This window comes from Tachysurus vachellii, chromosome 9 (genome assembly GCF_030014155.1).
Source record: "Tachysurus vachellii isolate PV-2020 chromosome 9, HZAU_Pvac_v1, whole genome shotgun sequence".
Classification (NCBI taxonomy): Eukaryota; Metazoa; Chordata; class Actinopteri; order Siluriformes; family Bagridae; genus Tachysurus; species Tachysurus vachellii.
The window spans coordinates 16,530,440-16,545,575 of record NC_083468.1 but is presented as its reverse complement, the minus strand read 5'-3'; the positions used below and the strand labels follow the sequence as shown (position 1 = coordinate 16,545,575).

Here is a 15,136-nt window from a genome sequence, read left to right as displayed (position 1 = left end):
ATTTCTGGCGTAAGGCGTGGACAAATTAAATAAAGGATGTGTCATAGCTATCATAATGAAAAGCAGCCAAATTCCAGGGGTCATTAATACTCATATACAGTTTAGTCACAAATCTGATCACTGTGTAAAACAGAACTGCACGAACGCAAATGAATATGACAGACTCAATATATTGTAGCTACTAAAAAAACTAACAATCTGATTACTTCAACAGCTAAACACTTGAGTATGCATGTAGTTTCAATATGAAACTTTATCTGGAGATGGCAGCTTCAGTAGGTTAACATAGAAAATAGATAAATACCTTCCCAAAAGTATAACTTGATAGGCATTGGTAAGAAGGTTTACTGAAGCATGACATGAACTAATCCCACTGCTGACCATTAAACATGACCAAAAATAATTCAGAAACCCTGTTCTTAAAAACAGAAAAAAAAAAGAAAGCCAGGGTCCCTACATACATTTAAACTTCACTCACATTCAGTTCATATTTATCAAACTTATTTCACTAACACATCTGACACTGTAGGCTGTACAACAAAGGTAGATCAAAAAACATGCACAAAACTTTCATCACTGAGTTCACTTATAATTGAAATAAATGTTTAAAGGTATATTTCAAATTTCATTTAAAAAGTTACATTTTTAAATGACTTTATTGCACATTTGTTTGTTTTTTTAATTTTTTAACATTAAAATTTGTCTTTTTAAAATACCCAAAATATAAGAACTTAAAAATCACACATTATAGAAAACTATTTATTCTATAAAACTATATACATTCACAGTAGGATATATTTTGCACTTTCAGTGTTTATCAACATGTGCTGTGATTTTCTCAGCTGGTCTTGGAAGATACTTTCGGATGGCATCCACAATAGTTGACACCTCTGCCATTGCACCTTTGCCTACAAACAGATACAAACTTTAGTCCATGCTACACATAAATAAACAGGGAAAGTCATCAAGGAACAAAGGCTCTTTGAGGAATACTCTTAAAGTACTTAAAATCCACAAAGGTGTTACAGTGATGTTACCTTCATCTCCACAGACCAGTTTCTTATAAATGCAGGGGATCTCCACATAGCCAAAGCCCTGAAGTGTGGCCACTTGCTGGGCAGTGATCGGATGCCGCCACATAGCCGTGTTCATGGCAGGACAAAAGAGTAGAGGGCGACTCGTGTCCCACGCTCTTACGATGCATGTCTGGGGAGGACAAACACTACATATTCATTTGGCAGAAAGATTAATCCAGATCATCAAGCCTTGTTAATTGATCAAAAATGAACAAGCCTTGTTAATCCAAGCTTGTTAATTGATCAAAGAGTTGAAAGAGTTGGCCTGAACTGCTCCAAGCAGTGGTTTGTGAACTCCAAAAGAGCCCCAATAAAATAACATAACGACTATTTCCCACACCATGGGTAAAAAAGTAATATGGGTGTTTGCCTTACATGGGACTCAGACAACATTCCATCATCAATGAACAAGAGAATGCCCTTATAAAAACTTTGCACAAACTGCATGATAACATTGTCAGTTCCACAGCTCTGCAGAAAGCTGGGAGGTGTTCTGTGTTGGTGAAAAGTCTCAAACAATAAAATGTGGGTAAATCAGCCATTGCCTCGCCCATGGAGGTGATAGCAGTAATGTAAACAGCAGCATTGACCTCTGGAAGCCCACAGTGTATCCATGCTTGTAGACTAAAATGTGCTACTCCTGTGGTCTCCATGACAAAGAGAGTAGAGACTAGTGTGTGGTAGACTAGTTGGAGAATTACATACACACACACTATACACATATGCATATAACTACTGTATATTCATTCGACCATTGTAAATCGTGACTTTTTGAATTTTTATTCTCGTCCTTGTTATTTTACTTTTATTTTACTTTTTCTGGGGACAAAGAGGGAGTGTTAGATTAAAATAGGCCTCTCATTGTAACAGAATTTGTGATTCATCATTATAATTTGTGACCTTTAAAGGTGGCGAATTTTTGTTTAGCTTGTCTTAGCTCTAAATTATTGTTTGGGTTGTTTCACTCTCAAACCGGAATGTCGTCTCATGACTGCTCCTTTTTCCCCTCCCTTTCTCCATTTTTCCTCTAAACTTGAGAATGTCTGTATGTAAGCTGCCTGTGAAATCATTAGAGAGATGATTTGCTAATCATTTTGAAATAATTTTCTAGATGTATATATCTATATATAAAGAAACATAGTCTCACCAGAAGGTTGTCACAAATACCACTGGCAATCTTGCCGAGTGTGTTTGCATCCAGTGGAGCAATGACCAGCAGGTTGGCCCACCGTCTCAGTTCTATGTGTAGCACAGGGTCTGAGCGTGTTTTAAATATCTAAGACAGATGAAATTCACATGTTTATATGTTCATAATCTGCAGCAGTTCTACAATGGAAACCAAGCATACTCACCTCCCACTCATCTTTGTCTGTGTAGACATGGACAGGAACCTCAGCAACGTTGTAAAAATGGGTAGCATGGTCTGTGGTGACCACCCGTACATCAATCTACAAAGAGAGGGGCTACGGTTTTAAAGATTATTTGACAACATATACCAGCTCTTACTATTTTCAAAGAAAGGTGGGTATATTACAAATGTGAAATAGCTATTTTTATTAATGTAAGCTTTTAAAGGACCATAATTGTCAAGGGTGAGCTAAGGACTTTCAAAAACTTCACGGATTGGCTAATCTAAATTCCCCCTAGCAACTGGGTGTGAATGTGTGCGTGGAAGCTGTGTAGTACTGTTGTCCTATCTGGGCTGTATTCCTGCCTCACAGCCAACATTCCTGGGATAGGAACATCTTCTACCAAATCTAAGTAATAAAACAGTTACTTGGTTGAATGAATATGGTCTAAATCATGCTATTTAATAATAAGGTACAAATTTACAGTCTTCCATCGACCACGTATCTTTTTGTCGTTAGTAAAGGGAAAAAAATCTAATTGGAATGAAATGATGACATTTATACAATCATTACAGTGCACTATATGTCCAGTAGGGAAGGATTAGAGATGCAGCAGTCTGGCAACAGTGAAACCTGATGTCTGTACTTTTGAGAGTCACAAACAGCTGGAACCAAATTCCTTGTGTGTGTCAACACACTTGGCCAATAAACCTGATTCTGATTCTGATAAAGCAGAAAGACTGCCGCCTGCTGGACATAGCAGTAAAGTACAATTACATTCACAGTGAATTTCCACTGACAAAATTCATGTCCAACATCTTTAAAACTAATCATTCAAGAGGTACCAACAAGAATACAAATAAATAACAGAAAAAAAATGTATGGAAAACTACTATTAGCCCTATAATACTGCCTTATAAGCATACTTCGGGTATTTCGAGAAGTTGTGACACCAACAAAGGCAACTTCATTGCTGCAACACTACCAGTTACACCCAAAAGAACACGGAAGGTGGAACCAGTAGAGCTCAAATTTAGCATCGAGCTAACGTGAGAATCACAAGTCGGCTGCATTGTTCGAGACATTGCACGTTAACGCTTTGTAAATAAAATATATACATATATATATTCTAATGAAAGTCGGATGAACTGTTTCTACATGTATAACAGGCAACGTTAATAAAGCTCAAATTAGCATAATGTAAACGCGTGTTTTGCAAATTCTATTGCTGTTCGTTTCACTTCCGTCAACATAGCCGTTACATGAGGTACGAGTGTAGACAGCGCCCCCTCTGGAATGATGATGTATTAACTCACGCGCATGCGCACAAATAGATATGCGCATGCGCACAAACAGAATAGCGAATATTCTGGGTAAAAGCTTTGACCTGCTACTGATGTGTCGTGAGTTTACATTCATTCAGCCCGGGTTTCAGGAGCTGAAGTGATTATTACACTGAGCCGAATACACGCCCACGATGCAGACTCTCACACCTCACGTGTTTTGGGCCCAGAGACACGGAGAAATTTACCTGCGGGTGGAGATCAGTGATGCCAAGGTAACAGTAGAGTCTCTGTTCAGTGAATTAGCTTAGCATCGTAGGCTAACTGCCTGTTCAGCTCAGAACTAACTCCAGCTTTAGACAATCAGTGTGTTCTCATTGATTCATCTTCTACCGCTTATCCGAACTACCTCGGGTCACGGGGAGCCTGTGCCTATCTCAGGCGTCATCGGGCATCAAGGCAGGATACACCCTGGACGGAGTGCCAACCCATCACAGGGCACACATCAGTGTGTTCTCCCTAAACATATTAGACCATAAATGTGTTCTGTTAAATGTGTCATTTTTCAGCCTGCATCTTTTTGTCCTGCTTTTTATTATGCATCAGTTGTTTTTTTTTTTTTGACAGTTAGCTGAAGGGCTAAATGAGCTAGCAGTTGACATTCTGTCAGTGTTTTTGATATTAAATAGCAGTAAGAAACAAATACAAAAAAAAGTTTTTTTTATAGTAAAAAAAACTATATATATATAGTGGAAAATATATTACCAGTTACTAAAAAATGATAAATAAAAAACCTTTAAGACAATGGAATAGTGTTTCTAGGTTTATTTCTTCTATTATTATTATTAGTAGTATTAGTATTAGTATTATAATGTAAAAAAAACATTATCGTACTTAATCAATATCATTATTGTATCTGTTTCCTGCTGGCTTTGTTGGTACAGATCCATGACTTGCTCCTCCAAGGCCATCTGGATGAGTCATGTTTTATTTACAGGCTTTATTTACAGGTAGTAGATGAAAGAACATGTGGCTTATACACAGGGATATGTTTCCTTGTAGGACTTATAGCCTCCCCCATCGTTTGTCTGTGGCTCACTTCTGAACAACGGTTGCATGTTTTTTCATACAGCTTTACTGGGCAAATCCATGGTCATAGAGCTCTAAATGTAGGCGCAGAAGACTTTCACACAATAGTGCAATTGTTTTGCTTCTGTGTAACTGGCTGAAACCTGTTGTGAGTACCAGTTTAATGCAAATGATGGATATCAAGTGCCAGCTTTTGGAGGTTACTGTACCTTCAGTTCATACAACAGATCATACAACTTCCATGTTTGGTTGCAGTTCTTTAAGCAAAGGCCATCTGTTAAAACAATTTAATGTAGTTTATTTGTATATAATATACCACAATTATTTTACAGGAAGTCAAGCAATGCAAAGTCACACTTGGCTAACATGTGTGTGTGTTTTGCAGAACCTTGATATTCGTGTACAAGACAACACCCTCCAATTTAGAGGTAGGTCTTTTAGCCATCTACAGTAGCTATTAATATTTAATTCGGCTTTCTTTTGAACTAGCTTACAACCTGCTCGCTTTTGTACCAGGTCAGGGTCACGGAGCAAAAGGAGAAAACGAATATGAATTCAGCTTGGAGTTCTTAAATCAAGTGGAACCAGAGGTAGGATTTTTCATTAAATAATTTAACTTTTAAATGCTTGGTAGTTTTAAAGGCTTTGAGACCCTTAGGCATAGTTATGCAATGAAGATGAGTTGTAAGTTGACAAATCGCAGATATCTTAGTTAGATTACATTCTTCTGTAGAAATGAGGAAGTTTTATGTGGTATTTTATTGCTTGTACATACAGTATAAAAACTTTTGCTTGCTCATTTAAATCAGTTAGATTTTGTGGAACTTAATAAATTGAAATGCATTTAACTGCTTTTTACTATTTTTTTTATTTGGCATGTATGTGTCTAGATAAAACACAAATCCACCCAGCGGCAGGTGAATATCACGGTGAGAAAGCAGAAGCACTGCTGGTGGAATCGACTCACAATGCAGGAGAAGAAGCCTGTGTTTCTGGCCCCTGACTTTGACCGCTGGCTGGACGAATCGGATGCTGAGATGGAACTGAGGCAAAAGGTTGGGTGATTTCTGAATTGTAGGACGTGTTTCTTATGACTGAAATCTCACTGCTGAACTATTACAGTAGAGGACATTTTGGCTGCCATAACCATTGTTTATGCCTACACAGGAAGAAAGAATAAATAAAATAAGCGTTGAGTCAAGGATTCCAAAGGACCGTAAGTGATCTTTTAATTTTCCAGTGCAGAAGATGAATATTTTTCAAAAGTAAAGCAGGTGAAGAAAGAAAAAAATTCTAAATACAACATGTTCAGATACCAGTTGGCTTTCCCCCAGCTTACCTAGGCTTGAAAAAGGGATATCTCTTCATGTACAACCTGGTTCAATTTCTTGGATTCTCCTGGATCTTTGTCAACATGACTGTTCGTCTTTTCATACTTAGAGAAGGTGAGGATTTATTGTAAATCTCCACAGAGACCATGCTGTTTATATATTGTATATATTATCCCAGGTGTGAGCTTTTGATGAGGCAATGAACGTTCTGTTTGTCATCCTAAAGACAAATGTCAAAACTTCCTTTTCGGTTTCTTTTCATATCTTTAGATAAAGTACGCAGGTGTAGTTTTGTAATTAATAATGAGATAATGGCAGATGTACCTTTTTCTGAATTATGGTCTTATTGATTTATTTATTTTTTGAAATAGATTCTTTCTATGATACCTTTCACACCACTGCTGATGTGATGTACTTCTGTCAGATGCTAGCCATTGCTGAGGTTATTAACCCTGCTCTGGGGTTAGTCAGGACTGGCGTGATGCCTGCCTTTATACAGGTGAGTAGATAGATAGATAGCTTTATTGTCATTGTTTTAATAATGAGATTATGAACAAACTGGGCGTAGGAGATCCTGAAGCCATTGCAACCATGCACACCGCTAACAAGTATCCACGTTAGACAGTATGGCCTGGTTGTAAATCATGTTACAGTAAAACTAACCAGTTAAAGATTAATCAACATTAAAATCAGTCATTAAAACAGACTGCAGGAATGTCTGAATGTCTTGAAATATTATTTTAGAAGCCCTACAGTCTTAGTTACCCAGAAAGTTGTGGGTGATTTGGGTAAACAAGTTCAGTGTGTCAGTTTTTGTTAGTCACAGGAAACTGTTACCCAACAACAAATTAGTTCCATTTGCCCTTTAATGCTGTGCATCATGTTGTTAGAGTCAGCATTAAGCGACCAATCGAGTATGTTTCGAAAACGCACCTTACACTCATTAGTGTGCCAGAGTCAGCTTCTTATGATATGCTTTTCCAATACAGTACAGGGGAGGGGGAATTGCTGTGTGAGGACATTTCTGGCTGAATGTCACCAAATACATTTTGCATTGAATAAAAAAAGAAAATAGCTGTTTCCCTGTATTACGTGCTTGGATTAAACAATCACTGGTTACAATATATATTTTTTAACTGTTTTTATGTAAGACCATTTTCTTGTCAACAGTCATGGTCTTCAGTGACACTTATTTACAGTATATACTCAACTGTAAATAAAGGTGCGGTCTGTTCTTACGTAGTTTTGAATTCAACTGAAAGTTATTTTGTCTTCCTAAACTGTTTAAGGTGATGGGGAGGAACTTTGTCCTTTTTATCATCTTTGGGAGCCTAGAGGAAATGCAGAACAAACCTGTTGTTTTCTTTGTCTTCTATCTCTGGAGTGCCATTGAGATATTTAGGTGAGCTTCTAAGTGTACATAAATAACCCTCTTGTAAAGAAATATAATATATAGTCAAAAGTTGTGGACACCTGACAAAGGTTGGAGCAGGAAAACTGAAGAACCTGAGTGTCCTGAATGGAGCCATGACCTCAACCCCACCGAAAACTTTTGGGATGAACTGGAGCAATATCAGAGCCTAAATATCACCCAATATCAGAGCCTGACTAACGCTCTTGTGTCTGAATAAGCAAATCTCACATCCATGTTCCAAAATCCTAGTAGAAAGCCTTCCAAGAAGCATGGATGTTCTTATAACAGCAAAGGTGGTTAAATCAAAAAGCACATACAGTATTCGTATTATGGCAAAGTGTCCACATACTTTTGGCTGTATAGCGTATGTACCAATGTTAAAGTTAATTTATCAGTTGTAGCACAGCTGCTAGTTCACGGAAGTTACATGCAACTCTGTGGTTTTCACAGTTCAGTGCCCACATTAGCATGCTTATTAGTTTTGACATGTTAGTTTTTAAAAAGAGATTTTGAAAAAAGAATTCTGGAAGTGGTTAGAAGTGTTTATTAAAAAAACAATACTGAAATAATATATTTTTATAAACGCATTTGATTATTCATCTTAGGTACCCCTTTTACATGTTGGCCTGCATTGACACTGAATGGAAAATGCTGACTTGGCTACGGTATACTATTTGGATTCCCTTGTACCCACTTGGTGTGCTTGCCGAAGGTGAGAATAGTAAACATTTTTTAATCAGTTATATCCTATAAAAGCAGTGTTGAGGTTTATAAATTGTTTGCTAGCAATCAGATCAGGCAGTCTGGCTCAGATGTTTCTAAGATCTTGTTTCTGTTTTGTTTATTAGCTGTAGCAGTGATTCAGTCTATCCCCATCTTCAATGATAGCAAGTTCTTAAGCATCCCTTTGCCTGAAGTCCTTGGCTCTTCTCTCAGCTTCTCCTATGTCTTGCAGCTATACTTGCTGCTCATGTTCCTGGGTGAGTCTTTCCTCTTAAAGAGTCACACTGCTTTCTTGATATGTGCTATTAACTGCAAGATAATCTTGTTGCTGTGCACAAGCACTGATCTGTATTACGGTACTGCATGCTTTACAGGACTCTTCAGCAACTTCCGTCATCTCTACAAGCAGAGGAGGAGGCGGTTCAGAACAAAAAAGAGGAAAGCAAACTGAGAAGAACTTGAAAGATGTGAAGTGTCCTGCCGTCACCTAGGACTCCCTCAACCCATTCTTTTCCATTCTCTATCTACAGGAGGCATTACAGTCTTGTTCTCAAATATATAAGTTATAATAAATAAGTTAATTTGATTGAGTTGAAAGTTATTAAATTCGAGTTATTTCCATTATGAGTTATGTTTAGTGTGTTGGGCATTTAGATTTGACCGAGTAGTGATCTTCCTCATCACTCATTCCTTGGAACATGTTTGTGGATTTATCTCTGCAGAAGAGCAGACAAACTGGTATAGAGACCAACAACCTCAGGGACTGTGAGAGTTTAAACAAAGCAGCAGAACCCCACAAGCAAGGGCAATAGTCTGCTGTTATATAAAGAAACCAGACATATAATATATCCTACTAAATACCAGGCAACTGATGATTGTTTAAAATAAAGCTTAAAATAAATGATCATCATCAACTTCATTACAAATGTAAGATGCACTTTTATTTCTTTTGGGGCTGTTGTAGAAAATGCTATGTACACAAAAAAATAATCCTTATTGAGAAATAGGTTCTTGATAAACAAGTTTCTTGCAAGAATATGTCCAAAAAAACAGACATGCCATGAATCAGTGGTTCCTGTGCCATAAAATTCAGTACTTCTTTTCTATTTCTAAGATTTAACTTGTAGAATGGAAAGTACTGTAATATAGACTATCAATATGGTCAGAATAACCACAGAAAAGGCAATGGGGAGCAAAGCAGGTTCCATTGACATGTTCCAGTTTTTATGCCATTGTCATTTGCCTACATCCTGTCATTTGCACTTCCTCCCCCAGAGAAGTCAGTGAGCATGGGTGTGATTATATGATCGAAAGCTGCGTATTTGGATTCACCACTACTAGCCAATTTGAGTTGCTGGGCGGCATGGGACAGCTGGAAGGCAGCATCCGGATGTGCAGAGTCAGGCAGTAAGGTGCACTCCCTTTCCAACAGCTCAGCTACACATTTTAACAAATCCAAGAAACCAAATGCTAGAGCAGCTTTACGTAGCCGGTTCAGCTCCTTTAACACAGACACAAAGTTCTCAGTGATTAAAAATAAAACAAATAAAGAGCCATACACTTTTCTCAAGTGTTACCTTGTAGAAGGTTTGTGTTTTCTCTGGAAGTTTTCTAGCATTTCGGAGGATTTTCTGTACATCTGTCTGTAAGGAAAAGACATTTAGTTTTGCATTGTGAGAAATCTGGCTGAATAAGGGAATTTTATCTAGCTAGCAATCTGCAAAATATCAGCTTTCTGTTGCTTAATACAAAGCCCAAGAGCATGAATAAAAAACAACTGGACTGGCATCACCGAATATTTGATATTATATGTTCAATAATAATACTACATTGTGTCGGTCACTTGTCAGTGTCTGTGTCCTGTCAGTGAGGTGCTGTAAACTGGGCACCCAAATCAGATGCTGCAACCCCATAAGGCTAAGATCAGTCGTGCTATAGCATATCAGTCACATCATCACGAACCCTAAACTAAACAGATAGTCATTTACATACCTGCAGTCCGCTGGCTTTGATCCAGACTGTGACATTTTGGGCATAGCTTCGTTTGCTTTTGGGAAGTACAGGGAAAGGGCTTTTGCTGTCATCTTCGCCATAAGGATTTTCTGGTGCATCTACAAATCCAAAAAAATTAAAATTTAAAATGTAATGATTTTATTTGTGCATTTAGAAAAAACATATAGATACATTTGATAGACAAGCATAGTTAAATATACATAGATACATTTTAAATATATAGATACATTTAATAACAAAAAAGCTAAATGATTTAGAAAAATACTTTAATTATAAATAAATAATTTAAAATCAAACTATTCTACCTCTTAGACTGAAAATATCATTAGTTTTACCTGAGTGGAACTGCTTTGAATCAAATAAAAAGTTCAAACTCCAACAAGTAAAATTAAAAATGTCTGTATTCTACCTGAAATGGGTCCAAGTTGAGAGATTTTCCCAAGCCACGGTAAAGGCTCTGGGCCAGGCTCAAATAACGACATCATCAGATTTGACTTTTTCTTACTGTCTGCCTGTGAGTAGAGCATTCCATACCAATCAGGCCTAACAGAGGAGGTTCATGATTAGAGATGGACGCAAGTGACTATATGCAGAAGAATTGCTAATTCAACAGTTTCTTACCCCAGCTGTACAATGGCCACCATGCCTTCAACTTTCAGACTGCCATGAAGGAGGACACAGAAATTTGGACTCTTTCCTGCCAACTGATTGGTTGATGTCTCCTCTTCCATTTCATCAGCAGCCCCTGCTCCCACTTCATCTGCCTCTGTAAACAAACACAAAAGCTGAAATTAGCATTTATTCATAAAATACAATGGGAATGAATAACAAAGAGTCTGAAGAGGAGTAGGCACCTTTAACAGCTATGGGTAGGACCAGGTGTCTGGACAGGACTGGAGGGCTGGCGATATCACCAATCTCAATAAAACCCACAATCTCCAAGTCTGGAACAAACACAAATACATATTTTAATTAGTTTAAATTCAGTTAATAGAATGTGTGCACAACAGCTATTTTCTGTGTAAACGCACAAACTTATGTATGCATGTGTGTGTTTATATAAATGTTCACACACATCACTATGTGTAAGAAATCAAACCTTTTCCACCGAGGCAGTTTGAGTGCTGGTTTGGAGCCAGAGCCTAATTTAGAACCAGTTCTTTCTTATTCGACAGCCAAAGCACCGGCTCTGAACCAGGAAAAGTGGTTCTTAAGTAGCACCAAAACGTTGCTGGTCTAGACTTAAGAACTGCTTGTGTCAGGAGCTGTGGGCGGGGCTACTGTTAGCGCTTTGATAATGGACCTTAAGTATACTAATGTTTAATACACTTTTACTTTATGATCAAGTCTCAGCACACATGATAGTAGGTAGCTACATGCTAAGGCTAAATTTTTTCTCTGTTAATGATAAAATAATGTTATGTACTTTCTCGAATACATCCTCTGTTTATACAGATTACATGGAGCTGCACGTACACGTTGGATTCGCCACGTTTGGATGCCAATGTAGGTTCACAAAGCCATAAGCATTAACAGTAAAGCAACATCCGCCATTGTTGATGTGTTTGCTGCTGCTGCACTAACGTTGCTGGGAAACATGACACTTATACAGTGACGTCAGACTCGGCTCTGTGATGGCTCTCTAGCCGGTGGAAAGGCAAAAGGGTTCTTAAAAGTTTCGCCAGTGGAACCAACTTTGAACCAGCACCAGCACTAGCTCTGAACCAGCACCTGGTTCTTTTTGGTGGAAAAGGGGTACTTGAGAACCACTGAAACGAACCAAACTCCTCTGGTGATCCTCCACTGCAAATCCAGAGCTACACTCCTACTCTATTGTGAATGTATATAATATAGGAAAATAATGCATGGTACCCGTGAGCACTGCTTTTGGTACCGGGTCAAGCTCCTCATCCAACAGCACAGGTTCTGGCCTGGGAAACACCTGCACATCAGATGCTAGGTTCCCACAGCGCAGCACGGCATGGAAAGGCATGTATGCATGGTCAATCAACTTCCTGCCAACACATGTTTACAGACTTACTACAACCAATCAATGGTTTTCACATTCAGTCACTTAATACATGTTACGCAAAACACACACAGTATAGCAAATAAATGAAGCAATATAGTTACCCACCCAAACATTGCTTGAACACTTTTCAGACATAATGGTCCATCCATAGTAAAAATCTGTCCATCTCCACCACTTAAACTGAGAAGCTGCTCCAAATTTCCCATGGCATCAGTGGCTTGGAGCTGCAATTAAAAATAAAAATAACGTCCAAATTAAGGTCAAATGTGGGAAACTTGCATGGCCTGTTCAATTTGAAATGCTCATCCATTTGAGCACAGTCAACCTCTTTAAATTGGCTAGGCATCATCATTATTAACAGTGATGAAAATTCATTTGAGCTCAAGTGTGGGTAAATAAAGAACAGAGAGGAGCTGTGACAGATTTATGTGAATGAGGATTTTAAAATAAAGTTAAAATGTCAGAGAAACTGAGTCAAGTGTGATGTTTTTCTTGTTTTTCATATATAACAAAGGAGTTTGGCAACAAAGCATTTGTTTAATCTGAAAACAGTACCTCTTCTGCATTGGCAATACACACAATGTAGAGTTTGGTGGGAAAAGGGAAGGGAAGAGGAAATTTTTTGTCTTCTCCCCGCTGTTTCATTGTGGCCAGGGAGTGTCGCAGAGAACCACGACCAATACCCAGAGAACCGTCAGTCACCAACACCACCTACAGGTCATCAAATAAAACAGAATAGCATGAACGTCTAGGGAAAAAATTACATTATTTATAGACTTTTCATTTCTTCCAATATGCATTCATTGAAAGTAGGTGAATGCTGATTTCTTGAGTTGAAATACCAATATGAAATACATAATGCGCCATATCATGTCAAAGTCCTAGCTGGGTCCAAGAAAAGACTCCAGCATTTAGTATGGCACCTGACACTACTATCAGGACATAAATAATCAACATAGTGTAATCAACCTAAAAAAATTTAATATAACATAAAATGTAACCTGTTTCTGCAAACCCTACCTTTTCTGGTGTATCAGCTATAAAATGTTGTGTTAATTTTCATCTATGTAGTTATTATGCAGAAAGGTAGCATAATTAAAAGGATGGATTTGTTATGCTATGGCAGGTATTTTAAATGGAAATCTAACTGCAAATCAATACCCAATTATTCTAACTAATCATCCTTCTCACTGAACCTGAAACCTGAAAGACAATGTCCTTATTCCACAGGGCACGTTTATTAAATTTACAGGGTAAATTTATGAAAACTTTGAAGAGTTTTAGACTCATGGTATCTTAAGTATGTAACCTACTGAACCAGAGTTAATGTATCAAATGATAAAGAGTTTTGTATGCCACTCTGGATAAGGGTGTCTGCAAAATGCTGTAAATGTAAATGTACTATGGCTTTGTCAATCAGCTGATTTTAAAAAAACTGTACACCTATTGGAGATTTTCGCTTGAGATGTTCAACATTGCTCTTCACCACCATCACAAACACCAAACCGAGAGGATATCTTTGGATGAATGATGTTCATCCCTACACATGCTTAACAGCACACACACTACCTGACAGGGACATGTGCAGCCCCACTCCTGCTGCACAACGTTACTGACTCCCTGCAGTGCTGCCTCCAGGCAGGTTTTATCATAGTCCTCCAGATTGTTCAAGGCCTCCTGTGCAGCAGTTAAAAGAAAAAGTATAAAAATTAGTAAACAGAACTGTTGACCAAAAAAAAAAAAATAGCTAAAATATTTGATTTGTGAACGTGCCACAATATAAATGTTTGAGGTAACCTTTTATTAAAGTGAACCATATAGTAAAACACTTAATTTTCTTTTTCAACGGTGAAATTTGAATATCATCAACAATTATTGTGTTGTACCAGGATAGTACATACCTGTAAAGTGTTGTAGTCCCTCGTGAAAGGCACCATGAGCTCCCAAAGGGATGAAAAGGCAACAAGTGCAGTGAACTCTAACTTGTAATTTGTAGCCATGTGTTCAAAGAGCATGGTTAAGCCATGGACAGCCAGGTTCTTCCTCTGAAACTCCTCAGTGCCCTCCAGTGACACAGGTCTTGTCATGGACAGGGACACATCCATGAGAACCACAGTTGGCATGATGGCAGAAGTATTTTATTCACTGTCTGTAGAAGTTATGAAAGTTCCCACATCCCACCTGTAAGAATGAGAAGAAATTGATTATGTCTATGTAGGGGTGGAAGGTTAATATAATGTTATGTTACAATACAATACAATACAATACATTATTGTAAACACCAGGTATTCAGCACCAAAAATAATGCAAACTTTTAAAATTATTATTATTTTTTTTTACAAAATCTGTCTGATAGTACGCCATTTTTTTTAAATTTACAAACAAAACAAATGTTATTTTTATAATAAATAAACATGCTAGCAGCTAGCGAGCAAAACCACAGCGTCCGAGACCTTAATGCGTTCAACTCGTACACGAACCTTAAGACAGTAAGCGTTAAAAAACTGTAACACTAACCATTATTGTGCCTATAAAATAAATTATAAATGTGATTAACAAGGAACTTTTACCCATTCTGATAGCAGATAAATAAAAACAGCTTAGAGAGTAAGTGTGCACCCTTTTTGTGATACCGGGTAGGGACAAAGAAAACCTGAAATTCTGTTCCGAGGAGAGATGGGGAGAGGGGGTGGGGTGGAATGGGAGGGAGAGAGAGAGAGAAGGGGGGAGAGGGGAGCGGAGGGGGAGGGAGAGAGAAAGAGAGAGAGAGATGGAGAGAACGGGGAGGGAGGGAGAGGGGGATGGAGAGGGAGAGAGAGAGAGAGA

General features: G+C 38.0%; 3 protein-coding genes across 3 annotated transcripts; 1 reads left to right on the top strand and 2 right to left on the bottom strand.

Moving 5' to 3' along the window:
• Positions 1-84: 84 nt before the first annotated feature.
• On the bottom strand, positions 85-3,703 carry ppcdc (phosphopantothenoylcysteine decarboxylase). Its single transcript, XM_060877959.1, has 5 exons — positions 3,352-3,703; positions 2,429-2,524; positions 2,224-2,352; positions 1,038-1,206; positions 85-908 (listed from the first exon to the last, which is right to left on the bottom strand). Exons 1-5 carry the CDS (start codon positions 3,508-3,510, stop codon positions 808-810), a joined length of 654 nt encoding a protein of 217 aa, XP_060733942.1. The 5' UTR covers positions 3,511-3,703; the 3' UTR covers positions 85-807.
• Positions 3,704-3,769: 66 nt separating this feature from the next.
• hacd3 (3-hydroxyacyl-CoA dehydratase 3) lies at positions 3,770-8,855 on the top strand. The gene is made up of 11 exons (XM_060877957.1): positions 3,770-3,983; positions 5,183-5,225; positions 5,314-5,387; positions 5,688-5,852; positions 5,965-6,013; positions 6,132-6,242; positions 6,500-6,627; positions 7,418-7,530; positions 8,148-8,254; positions 8,391-8,522; positions 8,640-8,855. The coding sequence occupies exons 1-11, from the start codon at positions 3,903-3,905 to the stop codon at positions 8,714-8,716; spliced, it is 1,080 nt and encodes a 359-aa protein (XP_060733940.1). The 5' UTR covers positions 3,770-3,902; the 3' UTR covers positions 8,717-8,855.
• Positions 8,856-9,184: 329 nt separating this feature from the next.
• Positions 9,185-14,996, bottom strand: ints14 (integrator complex subunit 14). Its single transcript, XM_060877956.1, has 12 exons — positions 14,881-14,996; positions 14,212-14,491; positions 13,880-13,987; positions 12,866-13,021; positions 12,416-12,534; positions 12,151-12,293; positions 11,133-11,222; positions 10,900-11,044; positions 10,688-10,821; positions 10,258-10,376; positions 9,843-9,908; positions 9,185-9,766 (listed from the first exon to the last, which is right to left on the bottom strand). Exons 2-12 carry the CDS (start codon positions 14,431-14,433, stop codon positions 9,509-9,511), a joined length of 1,560 nt encoding a protein of 519 aa, XP_060733939.1. The 5' UTR covers positions 14,434-14,491; positions 14,881-14,996; the 3' UTR covers positions 9,185-9,508.
• Between the last annotated feature and the right edge of the window lie 140 nt (positions 14,997-15,136).

Coding starts and splice junctions, on each gene's coding strand:
- ppcdc (XM_060877959.1), bottom strand. CDS start 3,510: ATGTCTCGAACAATGCAGCCGACTTGTGATTCTCACGTTAGCTCGATG. Junction 2,525..3,351: donor AACTTCTCGAAATACCCGAA/GTATGCTTATAA, acceptor CTCTCTTTGTAG/ATTGATGTACGGGTGGTCAC. Junction 1,207..2,223: donor GTATTTGTGACAACCTTCTG/GTGAGACTATGT, acceptor TGTCCTCCCCAG/ACATGCATCGTAAGAGCGTG.
- hacd3 (XM_060877957.1), top strand. CDS start 3,903: ATGCAGACTCTCACACCTCACGTGTTTTGGGCCCAGAGACACGGAGAA. Junction 6,014..6,131: donor GTCAAGGATTCCAAAGGACC/GTAAGTGATCTT, acceptor GCTTTCCCCCAG/CTTACCTAGGCTTGAAAAAG. Junction 6,628..7,417: donor TGATGCCTGCCTTTATACAG/GTGAGTAGATAG, acceptor AAACTGTTTAAG/GTGATGGGGAGGAACTTTGT.
- ints14 (XM_060877956.1), bottom strand. CDS start 14,433: ATGCCAACTGTGGTTCTCATGGATGTGTCCCTGTCCATGACAAGACCT. Junction 12,535..12,865: donor GTATTGCCAATGCAGAAGAG/GTACTGTTTTCA, acceptor TTTTAATTGCAG/CTCCAAGCCACTGATGCCAT. Junction 9,909..10,257: donor TCAAAGCCAGCGGACTGCAG/GTATGTAAATGA, acceptor TTTTCCTTACAG/ACAGATGTACAGAAAATCCT.